The 16,845-nt window shown below is 37.6% G+C and overlaps 1 protein-coding gene across 1 annotated transcript in view; it reads left to right on the forward strand.

The window, feature by feature from the left end:
• Positions 1-15,499, forward strand: part of LOC111871007 — a 17,537-nt gene extending 2,038 nt beyond the window's left edge. The window contains exons 3-9 of the mRNA XM_023863716.2: positions 2,118-2,425; positions 2,728-3,124; positions 4,767-4,814; positions 6,329-6,511; positions 8,169-8,263; positions 10,620-10,795; positions 12,489-15,499. Coding sequence (XP_023719484.1) covers positions 2,118-2,425; positions 2,728-3,124; positions 4,767-4,814; positions 6,329-6,511; positions 8,169-8,263; positions 10,620-10,795; positions 12,489-12,543 — 1,262 coding nt within the window. The 3' untranslated portion in view covers positions 12,544-15,499. The remainder of the gene's footprint in view (positions 1-2,117; positions 2,426-2,727; positions 3,125-4,766; positions 4,815-6,328; positions 6,512-8,168; positions 8,264-10,619; positions 10,796-12,488) is intronic.
• Positions 15,500-16,845: the final 1,346 nt, after the last annotated feature.

The raw sequence follows: 16,845 nt of genomic DNA on the forward strand, positions 1-16,845 counted from the left end.
ACACAGCACACACGTAAACTACACGACTAACAATAAAAACATACATTCAAGAGAAATAAACGACATCTTCCACCATCAGGAGGAAAACAACATGACCCAATGTTGGCTCAAGATATTTTAACATAATTACTAATTTTTTACATACAAAAGAAATTTTAATACAATTTTAAATACATAGGGAAGCTACTGTATGGAAAAGTGAACATCATATCGTGTGCAGTGGGAAGTCCCAATCAGAATACCCAGCAAATACGCTTAAAAGAAACAGCATCATACGTAAATCTACACTTCAAGAAGCGTCATCGTGAATGCTTAAGGCAAACATCAAAACTAACTGTGATAATAACAAAGAATTTATATAGTGAGCATTATTCATAGCTTAAGTGCATATTGTTAAAACATCTTATGTGACAGTGTTTCCTGATGGTAGTGTTGTGCCTCTGAGGATGATTCTTTTGAATCGAAACATGTAAGGTGAATAAAAACTGAAGTGTTGTAAACTTGTATGTCACACTGGACTAAAAATTATCCACTTTGTAATTAATAGTGTGATGGACCAGAATGAAAAAAATCAAATCTGTGTGTAGGTTTATCTAGAGGTCTCTTCCTTTCAGGTCTCCCAACGAAAACATTGTATGCACTTTTCTTCTCTCCCATGCTTGCTACATGCTCAGTTCGTCTCATCCTCTTTGATTTTCTAATAGTATTTGATGAGGACTACAAATTATGATTTTGTTATATAGTGTTCTCCATCTTCCTGTTGCTTCCTCCCTCATGGGTCCAGGCATACTCCTCAGCATCATCTCCTCAAACACCCACAGTCTTTGTTCTTCCCTTGATGTAAAGAGATGAAATTATCGTTTTGCACATTTTATTCTGTATGTTTTTAGACAGCGGGCACGATAACAGTAGATACTGAAGTGAGTGGTAGCAAGCATTATCTGAAATTAATGTGATTTTAATTTCTTTATGAATATTATATTTAAGCATCCTGTTGCACTCTACACGATAAATGATACAAACTCCGTCCCAAGTGCAAACAATATATATTATATGTCTTTGATCTTGTTCTCTTCTTCACTACATGTTTCGGCCTCTAATGGCCATCATCAGGTGTATACTCTTACGTTGCTGCCACACTGAACCCAGTCTAAAATTTAACATTTAAAAAACACATTGTCATTTTCTTTGTTATTATGAACATCTACCTCGTTGATATCTGTCTGGTATGTAGATTATTTTGCACACGTCAATTTTGATTTTCCTGTAGTAGCACTATAAAATCTTTAGTTATAATTTTAAAATCCTTTAAAATTTTCTCTAAATTTTAAATTTTAAATTTAAAATTGTTAGGGTTACTCGCCCTATATCTAAAGTGCTGCAGCGGCTAGTTCTTGTTTCCACACTGTACAGGTGTTATTCTATGTAGTCTTCCTGTCTTTATGAATGCAATTTCCCTGAAATAGCTCCTCAGTTATGCTCACGAGACTGAGTGGACCCTGTTCCTGACCCACTACTTCTCAGAAAATGTGGTAGTGCTGCTAATCGAACCCGGCACCTCTGTATCTGTAGCCAGGAACTCTTGACCACTAGACCACAGCAGCGGTCATGTTCCATTAAGTTGCAGTTTTTATCTTTGTTGTCCCATACCCTTCTTTCATTGTTACACATACTGTACTATATATTGATGACGAGTGGGGAAATTCATATCCATTATCAATATATACTGTCGTTAGAGGTTTGTTTCATTATGGCAGCATTCTGCTGGTGAGTCATGTATTGCATAGGAAAATGTTTCATGATGAATATGGTCAACACATCAGTCCTGAATGAAAGACACTACTAGGAAGATCTAGGCGTAGATGGGAGTATAGCATTAAAATATACCTTAAGGGAAAGTGGGGTAAGAGGATGTAGACTGGATTCATGTGACTCAGGATAGGGACCATCGGCAGGCTTTTGTGAAGATGGTAATGAACCTTCAGGTTCCATGAAATGTAGTGAATTTCTTGACTGAAAGAGTGGGCAACTGTTAGCTTTTTAAGAACTGTGCATCATGGAGTTAGTCTTAACACCTCTCTGTGTGGTACCTTTCAAATATGTTCTTACCTTTTCAGGACTAAGGCGAAACAGCATAGACACACGTACGTTTACAAGATCAAAAAAGCGGTTGGGCCGTCCAAGTTTAGAAACTATGGTGGAAACACCTGTACATGGAAATAGGAAGAGACTTGTCTCACCGTGGAGGGCTGCTGATATTCAAAATGGGGATGATGATGATGACGACGATATCAGCCTTTCCTTCAGCCGTACTTTCGGATCCTTAGCATCCGAATCATTGCTTCTTGGTGCCAACTTCTGTAGAAATGAATCACTGGGGTTCAACACAGTATCTCAGAAAATAGCATCGGAGCCACAATTAAATGTATGATAACAAATTTATTGCCATAGTAGAATGTTTAGTGTGCATATGTTCCTTAAATTAATTTCTTTTTGCAGTAAAGTTAGGTCAGAATACAGGCTGCGCTATATTACATGCATAGTATTTGAGGTTCAGTGAAGATTTAAATTGTCTTCTGAATTAAACCCTGAAGATGGAGGAAGTATATCCCTCCAAAATATTTGTATCCATCTACAATATTGTACGGTGCCATAACCCAATAGATAGAAGATAGCTGTGAGAATCTCAAATTATATTTATATAATTTGTCTTCATTTTTCTTCCAGGTAACATACGATGCAAGAAACAGCACATTTCAAAAGACTGTGTCTCGTATAGATGAAATGCATACAACTTACCAGAAGTTGTCAGAGCCAGATTTAAATGCAGCCGTTCTTAAAGTATCTGATCCGTGCACATTAAATTGTCAGAAGTCTGTTGAGATGAATGCGACATTTCAGTTGGCTCCTAGATCAAGAAGTATAACGCCATCAGGGTTGAACTGTACATTTTCAATTCAAGAAGGTAGCAGCGGTAGCAGTAATCGCAGCGCCCGTGCAGTGTCTTGTGATAGTGGGGGTGATGATGACCAGTTTAGCAGTGCATCAGATAGCAGCTTTTCGTCTAGTAATCGTCTCATGAATGTTGGTGATGTCCAGAATATTGCACGCCTCCAAGAAGAAAATATATTGTAACTTATTAAAAATATATTAAAGTTCATATTTTGTATCTGTATAATATTTTATATAATAGGTGAAAGATCCATTTTAAGTTGGTCCCTTGTTATTGTGGCATGATGCGTCCTCAGGTTTCGGATGGAGGAGACGGCCTCCAGATATGGATGGTAGCTCCAAATATACTGAATAAGCAGTTGCAGACAGCAGATAAGGGGTGGTTCTCCAGCTTGGGGGTTGGGCATGGTGCTCACAACTCCCCACTTGAAATAATATGAAATAATAATCTTGTTATGAAATGTCGTAAAAGGGCCTTAGACTTTAGCATATTCATTCGATAAACGACCTGAGCTAAGGAAAATGGATGTGAGATTTGGTATATAGAATGTAAAAAATCTGTATAGGCCAGATCACTCATGACAGTAAAACTCCATGGCCTGTAGTCCTCAAGTGAACTATACTGATCAAGCGACCACCTCTTGTCAGCGAAGTTAGTGCCAACTTTTGTTCATACAGGGTGTCATGTGGTCAGTGCAATGGATCCCCACGGCCGTTAGTCTTGGTTTTCTAGACTGGAGCCACTATTTCCTTGAAATAGCTCCTCAGTTATCCCCACAAGACTGAGTGGACCCCGTTCCGGACCCACTACTTCTCAGAAAAAATCTGGTAGCACCGGGAATGGAACCCGGACCTCTAGATCTGTAGCCAGGAACTCTGACCACTAGACCACAGAGGCAAAAGAAATATGAGAATATAAGTTAGATTCAGTAGGAGTACAGGTCAGATGGGATGGAGGAGGCACTGAACCAGCGGGCGAATATACATTTCACTATGGAAAAGGGAATGAAAATCATAAATTTTTTTGATACATAAGAGAATCATATCAGCCAGTAAGAGGGTAGAGTTATGGCTGTGCCATAGCTAAAGCGGTTAATCACTGGCTTCCCACTGCGGCAGCCCAGGTTCGAGCCCGTGTCTGGTCAAGTGGGATTTTGTGGTGGACAAAGTGGCGCTGGGGCAGGTTTTCTCAGAGTACTTCGGTTTCCCCTGCCAATCTTCATTCCACCAAATTCTCCATCATCATAATCACCTGGGCCAGGTACAATAGGCCAATAAGTGCCCACCATTCTGAGTGGACCCAGCTGGACTCCACCCCCACTATGCGAATTAAAAAAAAATTAAAATTAAGAGGGTAGAGTTTGTTTGTGATTGAAATTATACATAATATTAAGAGATTGCTGGTATGATATCATTCTGAATGTTCATGCCCCAGCAGAGTATAAAGTTGATGGCATGATGGACAGCATGCACAAGGAACAGAACATATTTGATAAATTCCCTAAATACCGTATTAACATTTTTTTTTAGGAAATTTCAGTGCCACAGTAGATAGGGAAAACGTGACCTTGGATACTAGTTTAGTCTTCTACAAATCTATTCTCTGCAACATCCTACAGGAAGGATGAGAACTGGAAATATGTTAATGAAGTGGTTAGTCTCATTTTTCCTTCATAAGTCTTTTTTTTCCTCTATAATTTATTAAAATTTATTAAAGGACCAAAACAGTTACTTTATATGAACATTCCATGGTCCTAGAGTAGTTCTATTGTAGCAAGAGTGTTACTCATGCTTATTTAAACTTCTTATTTCAGGTTTAAAGCAGGTGATGTCAACACCAAAAAACAATTTCAGGAGAGAAGGTGAGTCAGTTGATGTTTAAAAATAGCTGTGTAGTCTACTGGCCCACACATAGTCACCGCATGACAGTGAGGCAACTGATGGAGAGCCAAATTTGAAAGTCAGTTTAAAATTCTGATGGTTGGTTTCATGGGGACTGATGCAGTTTCTGTGAGCTTGACACTGGGCATTCATTTAAACAAACCCTAAAGTGTTACAAGTTTATTTTATGAAATCTTAGGTGCATATGTACTGCTTATAGATGTTCACTTCTGAAATCTGTTAAAATTGCTCATGACAGGTAACTGGTTAATACAGGGGGATTGCTGACATTTCAAGAATAATATTTGGGTTTCATATAATGCTTATTAATGAAAAATTGTGTTCATATTTTCCACTTATATCATCAGAATCATTAGACTTAGAATTGTTTTAATACTGAAATAAATTACAATTTAAAAACAGTAATTTCATCTATGAAATTAAGAGAAACAAAATGTGTACATAGTTTCTTTGTTTTTTTTTGTCCCCCCTAAATGCAGTAAATTTGCTTAAAAAATATTTTCATGAGTATTTTCTTTGTGCACTAAATTTTTCACAGGTTTTTGTCTCACCCGTCAAAATATTCCTATTTATTTTTTGTTGTTCTCTCATGACATTATCCTGTTACTCCTTGTCCTCCCTTATGCCAGGTCCCCATTCTTTGTTATTTGCCCTTTGCCTCCATCTCATCACTTTCAGCACACCTAAATCATTCTCTGCACATCTCATTGTGGTAACTTTTCCACATTCCTTTCCTTAAATTATCCATGGGGCACCTGTTGTTAGGTTTCGTAACATGTTTTGTTTCCTTAGTTGAATGCTACCCTTTGACCTGCATAACTTGGACGATCCTATCAGGAGCTTACAACCCCTACCAAAGCTCTCAAGGTGATTAAGGCAACCTGTATTAGCCATGTAGCCTGTCATGTTTTAGTATGTCAGCCTCATCCATTTTTATGTTCTTTATGGGGTGAAGTGCCTCCAATGAATGTTGTCTCCCCTCATTAGTCACATGTATCAGTGATGCTTTCAGAGGAAGAATGGATATTTGGCCAAATTTAAATGTTTTTATATAAAATTGTAAAGGTAATGAGAAATATTTAATGAGATAAGAGAATGTTTTTGTCCTTCCAGCCACACTGTGGCCCTGGGGTCGACTCAGCCTCTAACAGAAATGAGTACCAGGAATTAATTAAATAATTTTCCTTGGGATTAAAGCACGGCTGGCACGTAAGGCTGACAGCCTCACTGCCATCTTTGAGCCGATTGTCTAGATAATGTGGGACCCTCAACATCTCACAACTCTATGGGCCTTCACGGCCTGTTACAGGGATAGTTATACTTTTTTAAAGATATGGTTTATTTTGAATTTAGTTGTATGTGTTTTTAGACTTGCTGCACAAACAATGCAGTATATTTTTTACCAGTCTCAATGCTAGCAATGTAATGAATGGCATTCTGCTTACTTTATACATGTGCGTGTGGATCTTTTCAGGCATTGTTCCTGGTGTAGAAGACGATATGCCTTCTCCTATACTAAAAGACTCTAATCACGGCTATCACTCAGACCATTCGGACCATTCCTCTTCTGCTGATGGTCGGGCAAGAAGTTCTCGCAGTTCATTGAAGTCCAGTCCTGGTGGAAGTCCAATTGGCTCCACACAAATACTGACAAATGGTGAGGAAATATTCACCCACTTCCTCCTTATCTAGTGTTGTTTCCATTTCATGCAGATCAGTGGACGAAAGGCTTTCAGTCTTTTCTCTCTTCCCAAATCTTTCCCTTCCTATTTCTTGCCAGGTCTTTCCTCTCGTCTTGATATCTTTCAGTGTCTAGGTGAACAGTCTTGTTCTGGGTTAACCCTCAAGTCTGTTTCATTCATGTTTTAATTTTGATTCCCTTCTTATCGACCTTGTTCAAGCCACTGTAATCACTAATTTTGAATTCCAACTTCTTTTCAAAAAACTTTGTTTATAGTTTTATCTTTTCCTCTTTCTCCTCGGCACTTTTTTTAATTTTGTATCCATTTCTTAGATCCTGCTTTTGTTTCTCCTTGTAAGGTTCTATGTTTATCTTTATGTGTTAGTGTTGATCTGGGATGTACTTTATAGATTATTGCTTTGGGATCAGTCTGTTTCGTAATATTTGTTTTACAGTCTAATAAAATTGAGAACTGTGTTCTGATCTCATATTAATCTTGCTGTCGGTTTTCTCTACTGAATTCATTTCACATCCCAAATAAATTTGCCCATCTGCTTAATCATTTTCTTCTTAAACTTTTATTTTAACATCTGTGTCTAGGTTCCTTGAAATCACACCATCACTGTTTATTTCCAGTCCATGTTCCTTTATAATAAGGTTCCATTGGTTTAGTTTCTGTTGAGTTCCATTTTCTTTTATTTTTTTGCTTCATATTTTAAGTTTTTTGCTTGACTGGTGTGCATAAGTGTGTGCATGCATGCTCTAAAGCTTTTGAAACCTGAAGCTCACCTAAATAAGCTTACCTAAATTAAATTTCTACATGAAACAATTTGTTCTTATTATGATAATGAATTAGGTGACACTGTTTAGAGCAATAATCAATGTTTATTTTGAGAAACATATATACATTGTCTGGGCAATATACGGAGTTTCTTATTTTTAAAATAAATTGCACATGTCATTATCATTGTGCTTAAAAAAGAACTTCTGCTGCAGACCTACCATTTACGTGAAAGTACTTCTATAAATTCCACTGTGTCTGGGACTTAAGTGGTTTCTGTAAGTTTGAATGAACAAACAGAATGGGTTGTACTTACGTACAAATGGCTGGTCAGAGTAACTACAAGATTAACAACCATATTGTCCACCATGTTAGGGTGTTCGCGGTTTATCTGTGTCATGATCATGTCACTTGATGAAAGCTTGTTCATGAGCCCATCCACATTTCAAAAGAAAAGCTGTAACAAGGAGGAGCTGACCTTTCTCACATTTATGGATTTGTGAGTTTCATAGCAGTGACCGGAGAGCACAGTCCTCTACAATGTAACACCACGTATCTTGGAGTGAGCCTAATGCTTCACAAAAACATATTACCTCCATCTTAAGATTTTAATAGTAAACCAGGCAAAATAGAAGTTGACTGTGCATGCACTGACATGGTGGTAAATTTTAGTGTCACTTGGAATACAAATACGAAATCATGTTGTTAGTCACTGTTTCCACATTAAGCCATGTTAGAAATCCTGTATTGAGTTTGAGAGATAATCACCTGTCCATTTGTTGCTTGCACCGAGCAGCCATGTCTGTAGTCATGCATCAGCCCCTTACATCACAGCATGTATTGTTTGTTCAGTTCCAGAAAGTGTCCCTTGTAATGCAGTAGTTGGTTTGCCAAGGAGGGACTTGAAACTGATCCCTGCAGGGATGCAGGGAGCCCCTAAGCCACAGGTATGAAGTACTAAACCTTTTTCCCCCTCAATCGATATGGCATTTCTATTAGGTGAATTCTGTTCTAAATATTTTGTCTGTCTGTATGCATGAAACTTGAGCAGATGAACAGATTTTTATTAAATTTGGTGTTGGGGTGAAAGCTGTCCCTGGGTCTAATTAATTAACCCTTTGACGTGGTAATTTAAATTCCGCGGCCGCGGCTCCTGCGGTAATATATTCAGCCGGCCATTTAAATTTTGCTCGAAAATTATTTATTCATCATTGTTCTTAAATTCTATGAGATAGGAACATGAAACTTTCACTAAAATGCTCTTAAAAGGTGGTTTTATAACCTTACCTTATAATATGCGCGCCCTTTATATCTTCAATGGAAGCAGGTTGTTTAGTATTTGAGCAGTGAATGGGACGCCTTGAAGCATGAAACTTTCACTAAAATTATCTTAAAAGATGGTTTTTATAAACTTACCTTATAATATGAGCGCCCGGTATCTATTCGAGCAGTGTAAGGAAGGCCTTGAAGCATTCGTGTAACCCAACGGTGCCCCACATTCCTCGCTCCGATATTTACGGTCATCCCTCGAAACGACCACCAAGGTCAGTACGATAAAATGACGTCAACTGGAGCGATGATTATGAAGGAATGAGTACTTTTCCCTCCCCCACACACATCCGTATCGTCTCAGGGGGTGACCACAGTGTCCTGCCTTATATTGTGGCGTTTTTCTAAGAAATGGGTGCTATGAACTGTGCGAAAGCAATTGATTTTACGAGAATAAAATTTTGGACAACCCTCTTCTAAGAATTGCAATTGAGTGTGCTACTGTGGCCAGCTCAGGGTAATATGATATTATCAACATCGTAAATATCACGTCTCGGTTGTTTATATCTTCAAAGCAAAGAAAACAGGCCTTTCATAACGGTACAGCTAGAATCCGCTCGCCAGAGCCACAGGAATTTTGCTGCAAGACAGGCATATGTAACGATGACTTATCTCAGCTAAACTCGTTGGCTTAGTATACTCTGTTCTTGTGACAACAGGCCAGCGAAAAATCTAACAATCTACAGCAAAACCACCAATTATTATGGGCGTTATAACATAGGTGTGCAGCTGGACGAAACAGACACGCCGAACCCCCCCAGACGATTTAAATCCCTGACGAACCATACACGACGAACCACGGCAACGGGTTAAATACAGTGTGTTCAGTCTAGGAGGAAACTTCACAACACCACTGGCCAGGCCCAACATTCCTCACAGATTTTGTTGTAAGTGCTGATAGCTGAATGAGTCATTAGCGCTGATAAATGACTCATTCCATTATTGGCAGTTACAGCAGCAATCTGTGAGGAATGTTGGGTCTGGTCAGCGGTGTTGCAAAGTTTCCTCCTTGATTGAAAGCCCCGTACTATGCCATGAAGACATTTGGGGAAGTGGAGGTGTAGCTCCATGCTTCTTGATCTTGACATTATATGGAGGTGATTAGTCATCTTTGTGCCCTTGCCACTTTACTCCTGGATAAAAGTGTCCCTGGTACCCACCGGATAGGAGTCTGGGTGGGCGCTAGAGCTGGTCTGGCTGCTGTGGAGAAGAGGAAAATCTTGCACTGCTGGGAATCAAACCCAGGCCATGCAGCTCATAGCCCTTGCTGTACCAACTGAGCTATCCTGACTCCTATTTGATATTAGGCAGTTTTACTAAAATTTTCCAGTCCACTGTAATTTTCTTTAACATCAGATCAAATTATTGGACACTTTACATGAACACTTAGACACATTTCTGCACAAAGCTCACTAAGTATTTATCAAAATTAAATCTGTTTCAAGCAGAAGTTGTACACATATAGCTGCAAAGGTGTAATTCACAACCACAATTCTTGAAATCCTTATGTCTTGGAAGAGCATGTTACTTTATGAGTGCACATTTCATGAAATCCCATAATTTATTAATCAGCAGTGACTGCTCCAACTTGTATAACAGAATGGAAGCATGTCCCAATTTCTGTTTGAACCATAATGAAATTAAAAAATGCATGCATAGCATAAAGTTCTGGTTTAAGTATTTTGAAAACGTTATTACAGAAAAGCTTTATTGTGTGTTTGATTTTTCTTTATAAATTTTATTTGAAATATTCTTCATTCCCTTTAAATATTTTTAGCAAAGTAACATCCAAGACATGTCCAGAAGTATGTGTAGGTATCCACACAGAATGTCTGCTGTTTTCTTTTTTTTTTTCTAGTCCAGGTTAAAAATTTTCCTGCTTTGTTCATAAAATTCTCATGTCAGGTCACATGTAACATGATATGATTTTGTGTTGCTTCGTGTCCTTCATAAACATATGACTGACATGCCCAGATGGCAGCGAAACGCGTGGAATCAGTACAGGGAGGCCGCGTTCAAGGTGTCTCAGGACTGAGGCCACCAGCTGCAAGGTCACGAGGGGGCATAGCAGGTACAACCAGGGTGCCATCACAAGGAAGGGGCAGTAACATTCCGCGACCAGCATCTCGAATTCCTGCGCCTAGAATAAGGTAAAAACATAGTTCCTTTGGGTGCCATGGTGCAGCATATAGATTGTGGGTTGGATGTAAAGTATGCAGCAAAGTTTGATGTATGTGATAATGTGTAATCTGGTGGGTTATCACCAGTGGTTCTGGAGAACCAGCTAATTCTGTCTTCAGTGTAGAAGAATAAACTGAGTTATTTCTCTACTCTGAAGATGGAGGCAGCAAGCTGTGTGAATGTTAAGGTATGTTGTATATCACAAATGTGTGATCAGTCTTTTGTTTCAGTGTATCGTGTCTCTTCTGTGAGTACTGTTAATATTTTGATGTTGATATGTGTTATTTGGTATAATATATAAAGGTGACAGAACATTTGATAACATGTAGGAATAGAAAGGAATAACAAAGTGGGGGAAATCAATATAGTGAAACCACAATTTAATGTTAGTCTTAGGGACATATTTTGTGTCAAAAGTGGTGGTTTAAAAAAAAATGACTAAACTTAGTTAAATCAATAATAAGGTACTGAACCTTATTCATTAGTTAGTTAGTTATTAGAGAGGGTGGGTTTCCCCATGCACTTAGACCAGTATTGGTCCATTGTGCCTCCCTCTATGATATTCTACCAGTCTCTATACCCTACTGATACTGGTGCGTACCATCAGTCCCGACCGAGCCAGCGAGTTCGCCTCTACTGCCTTGGCGGTATCTATAATGCTTCCCCCCTCTATCGGAGGCGTTAGAGACTACTGTTGGGCGGGAAATGTCCTGAATTTGGCTCAGTGACCTCCTTTGGAGATATGAGGTTCTTTTACGTGCTGTAAAGCTATGACACGGGACCCACGGTTTAAAGTCCCTCCCGGAGGACTTGTTCCCTGAATTTTTCCGCCCTTAAAAATTCCACGACCTCTGCCGGGTTTTTGAACCCACGTACCACGAGTCATGAGGTGGGAACGTTACCTCTAGACTACGGAGGCCGCTACCTTATTCATTAAATAAAATGGTAATTTTTTTTTTTTTATTTCTAGTAAGGTGTTCTGCACCAGCTGTCCTCTTCAAGAATTGAAGCTTTATATAGAATTATGTTAACAATAGAGGCACCACAGAACAATGTGAAGTTTCATTTCGTGACAGCTGGATTATTTTCCACCTTATGAATAATTTTCACTCTCACACTTTCTGTTGTTAACTTTTTTTTTTTGCAACACCATGGCCATTTTTTTTTTTTTTGCAACACCATGGCCATTCACTTCAAAATCACTTCGGAAGAAACTGTGGCAGTTGAAAGCAGCACAAATAGAACAAACAGTAACTGCTTCCAAGTACCACAGAAAATGAACAAAGAATAGTCAGAGACTATGACTATACAAATTATGACCACCAGCACACACAAAAAAATTCACTTCAATGCTAAAATGAGATCCCGAACACATGTTGGAATCACAGTTTAATACATAAAATGTGGGTAAGACCTTAAGTAGAGAAAAATTAGCTTGAGAAAATGCACTTTAAATCAAGGTTTCACTATAGTACAAAAGCTTATATAATAAATAATAAGACTTTTCTCATTTACTACTCAGTAGGTGTTACACAAATCTATTTCATATGTATCTTGTCAGTGATTTGTTATGCTTTTATGCTCAGATTAAAGATACACACATTTTTAACCATCACCTGCAAATTCTTATGTGCATACCTTTTTTTTTTTTTTAATGTACAGGACAACAGTACATCAGCCAGCTGTCAAACCGAACTGGATGGACGGATGCTTCTGAGTTTGGCCCAGTTCAAATCACCATGCCACAGTGCCTACCAGCATATCTACTAAACTGCTAGCCATAGTGCTAACTGACTGCTGCTTACTGTTACAGTAAAGTAACTTTAGCTAGAATGTAGACACAAACAGGGATATCAGCATAATAAAAAACAGTAAACTGGAAATTCTTAGGGAATTTGGATATGGGAGTTGATGGTAATTAACACTCAGCTTTTTCTTTTACATACATGTAATAATGAAATCAAACCTTGCTATACTTGGGTTACAGTAAGAAAACTGTTACGTTCTATTTATGTGCATATAGTAATCATATTTACCCAAAATTCAGGTGCATATTGTTCATAAAGTAATAAGAACACATACCAGACAGTAAACATATGTTTCCATATGTACTAATGAACTTAATATAAGACTGGCTCTCAGGAATATGTCACTGGGAATACTGAAGATTCTCCAGTGTTTCAGCAAACTTTATAATTGCCATTTTCATGATTAATGTGTTTTTGGGTGGTTTTGGAAATCCGTTTTATAGAGCAGGCAGTAGGCAGTGAGTTGGGGGGAGTGTCTACTTCTCTCTTTCACCTGAGTTATTGCCACTGACTGTATATAAGGACTTCCATAACTTCTCAGTTGCATTATCCCTGAAGATGGCAGATGCAGTGTTTGTTGAAAAGGAGAGCCTTCAGTATTCTACATAATGTATTCCTGATATCCAAAGTCATACATTAAACTCCAGCTGTGAAAACATATGGAGAAGTGTGAATGAATTTGGCTTGCATATTTCTAAATGTTCAAGAAATATTAGATTTGTAACTGCATTTTTTAAAATCCATAATATCATATTTTGGCATCTCTAGAACTGGTATGTTAATATTGCTGTTACACTTACGTGTAAAAATGATACAGGGTGTTTCTCAGTGCCAAATGTTATAAGCCAAGAAGAACGTGTCACTTATTATCCGACTACACTGTGTATAAAATTATGACTTCATTTATATACCTTATTGCACATCTTGTATAAATTGTAGTTTTTTTACTCATCTGTTACTGTAAAATGTATATTTTCACACTTTTTACCCCTGTAAGAATCATACCTTGGAAAGAATCTTGATCTCTTAATTTCTTACATTTTACTGAATGGCTGTGAAAATATCAGAATGAAAACTGTTTTAAAATTAAAGTGCTGGTTTCAGTGGCCCGCTCTTCTTGCAGCTTAAAGTTCATTCTTCTTATACCATAATTTCCATTTTATATAGTTTGATGGATGGCAGAAGTCACCAATCTCTTTTTTCTTCCTACAGTCTTTTCTTTGCTCTTTCCTGTCTTCTTGATGTCTTCCAGTACCTAGCCAAACTGTCTTGGTGTCCTTCTATCTAGCCCTCTTGCATAGCCAAATCATTGTCTCTTTTCTAACTCAACAAATTTTGAAATCTAACTTCATCTCTTGACAACTTAATTTACTTAAAGTATTATAAGAACTTATGAATTAGAAGCTGAATCATTATTAATTGCTCAGTAACATCTCTGCTTCATGGAGATACAGAAAGAGAAATGACAGCTACAGGCAGGTTTACGCAATGTGACATGCATAGTACTCATGATAGTATCAGGATTGTGGGCTTGGGTGCCAACATTTTACAGGAGTCTGTTGTCCCCACCTTCATAGTAGGTTCTCTTGTTTTACTTTCAAGATGAAGGAAGCAGGTTCCTCTGAAATATTGTTCCCATCTACAAAAATACATGGCGTAATATCCCAGAAGACTGTAATCTTGCATACCTGATGTGTCTCCATTATGCCCTGCACAATTATAGCCAGAAACTATACACAGTACTCTTGCAAATTACAGACAGGTTTGCCTATCAGTGGTCTTAAATAATACAGATTTTGAGCTGTATTTCAATACAGAGATGCCTTTGACAGAAATTAAGGGGTTTGTGCGTTGAACCCATTGATTAAAATAAACTTGATGCCATGTGAATTGATTGCAAATGCATTTGTACTTGATTTTATTTATTTATAATCTTGATAGATCAGTTAATCCTTTGCCTTTGTGATAGAACCGTAAATTACAGTGGTTCAGGTGCTCAGTTGTATAATGAAAGATATTTTAGATTGGTTAGCAATCCAAATTTTAAAATGTACATACATATAGATATATAAAGGAGTTTAGAGATATGTATATACTGTCTACAATCTGATATTATTATGTTCATTGAAGAAGGCAAGTTTTCTCGACTTCACTTGTAAATTGCATGTAAAATGCAGTTATACCAGATAGAAAAATTCTAATAAATTTTAACTTGTAAATTATTTTGTTCAAGACATGATCCTTTGCAAGCAATTTGGATTAAGTGTGATGATGAAATTTATTTAAAACTGGATTCTCTGTTGCATCAGATGCAAAAGGAATGGCATTTGTTGCTAAGTTTTATAATCATTCATCTGTGACATTCAAAACCTAAGTGCAACAAATTGTTATTTAAACTGCTTAATATCATATTGTAGACACTTATTGTTGAGAGCTCTCTCCATTCACACCACACTTATTGCCATGCTACCATACTGGAATTTTATTTGCTGAGCCAGCCATTATTCCAAGAAATTCAATTTTGAACTTAACTACATTCAGAATATAAACATGAGAGAACATGTGAAAAACAGTGGTCTGTAGTATTTTGAGATTCAACAAGGTTCATTTAAAGTTTCTCTGCATTTGAGTGGCATCTGTAAGAGAAAATGGTGTTTATATACACAGTGACAATGGTCCATCACTTAACACAATTAGCGCTGGCACGCAATAAACTTCAGTCCATCAAGTGACAGGACTGGCAGTGAATGTGTTACTGTCTTTGTAAATATGTTTGTAAATTTTGTCATCCTTTGTAAGATTTGAGGTTTTCACAGCGGTGACTATGAAGATTGTTGTCTTCTGGGATGTGGCACTGTGTAGCTCTTGTGTAAATTGACGTTCCTCCGAAACATTGGTTTACACAAGATCTACACGGCACCACATCCCAGAAGACGGAATTCTTCTTTGTCATCCTTATTTTTTATATTACATAGTGTTGGGAATTCTTCTGTACATATTATGAAAAGCAGAGTTAATGTAAGGTAACTGAATAATTTAAATACATTTTCCAATAAAACTTAATTAGTTATTCATTTAACTCCCCAACACTATTTGTAAAAATCTTATTTTTATATTAATCTGAAAATAAGATTTTCCCTATAAATTCCCCAGATATTTTTGTATAAGTTTGTTATTCCTATAACTCTTTGTGTTTTCAATTCTCACTTTATGTTTTCAGAAACATTTTCAGTGAGGTCCTGATTTAGTGTTGCCACATTTGTTGAAATCTTGGTGAATATTTTTTTGTTTCTTTCCAGCCCAAGTTCAGTGTAAACATTGTATTATTGTCCCATATTTATGTCCTTTACTTCAAGTCGGCTCAATTGAGTCTCCGAACTGCTGGGCCGACCCCTTGGCACACCACAGATTTCAGTATTCTCTTTGTGGGAGAGAACAACGGGATCCCTAACCAGTTGCTCCCTAAATTTCAGATGGGTCATATTTCCACCACATGACTTGCAGAGAATGTATGAATTCATAGCATGCATTTTGGTAAGAAAAATAATAAATCTGTTCTTATTTTGTGAAGGCCCTCTTACTGTGGGCTCTGGAATCTCTTTTAAACAGTCATTATGAACTAAGAACAAGAGTGAGATAGGTAACAGTTATGTTTTTCCTTATCTTTTGAACTTGAAAGAAAGAGATCATCTAGTCCTAGGCATAGATGCAGGATGATCTTAAAATGGGTCCTGAAGTAATAGGATGGGAGTGTGTGAACTGGATTCATCTGGCTCAGGGGAGGAAGCAGTGGCAGGCTGTTATGAACACAGTAGTGAACCTTCAGGCACCATAAAATGGTGGGAATATTTGGGCAAGATGAGAAACCATTAGCTTCTTAAGAAGGATTCTGCTGCATGGAATTAGTTTAATCAGTTATCTTGTTAGCTGTCACATGCAGAACAATGCAGTGTTCTTTTTAGTGTGTGAAGGTTCAATAACTGTGGGAATGGAATATAGAATGCAGTTAATCTTGTTTCTTTTTGAGAAAACTGAGTAGGTTAGAGATAAAAATATTTGCAGGCTATTTCTGAGTCACAGACTTCCATAAGAAGTTTATTAATTTTTTAGCTAGTCTAGTAGCTTCCATAGGCTGCATTGCTGGGGAAGGGGGAGTGACCTTGTATTAAATCAATACCATATAGGGCAGCCAACAGTCCATCACTTTAGGA

Source organism: Cryptotermes secundus, unplaced genomic scaffold (assembly GCF_002891405.2).
Source record: "Cryptotermes secundus unplaced genomic scaffold, Csec_1.0 scaffold1522, whole genome shotgun sequence".
Lineage (NCBI taxonomy): Eukaryota > Metazoa > Arthropoda > Insecta > Blattodea > Kalotermitidae > Cryptotermes > Cryptotermes secundus.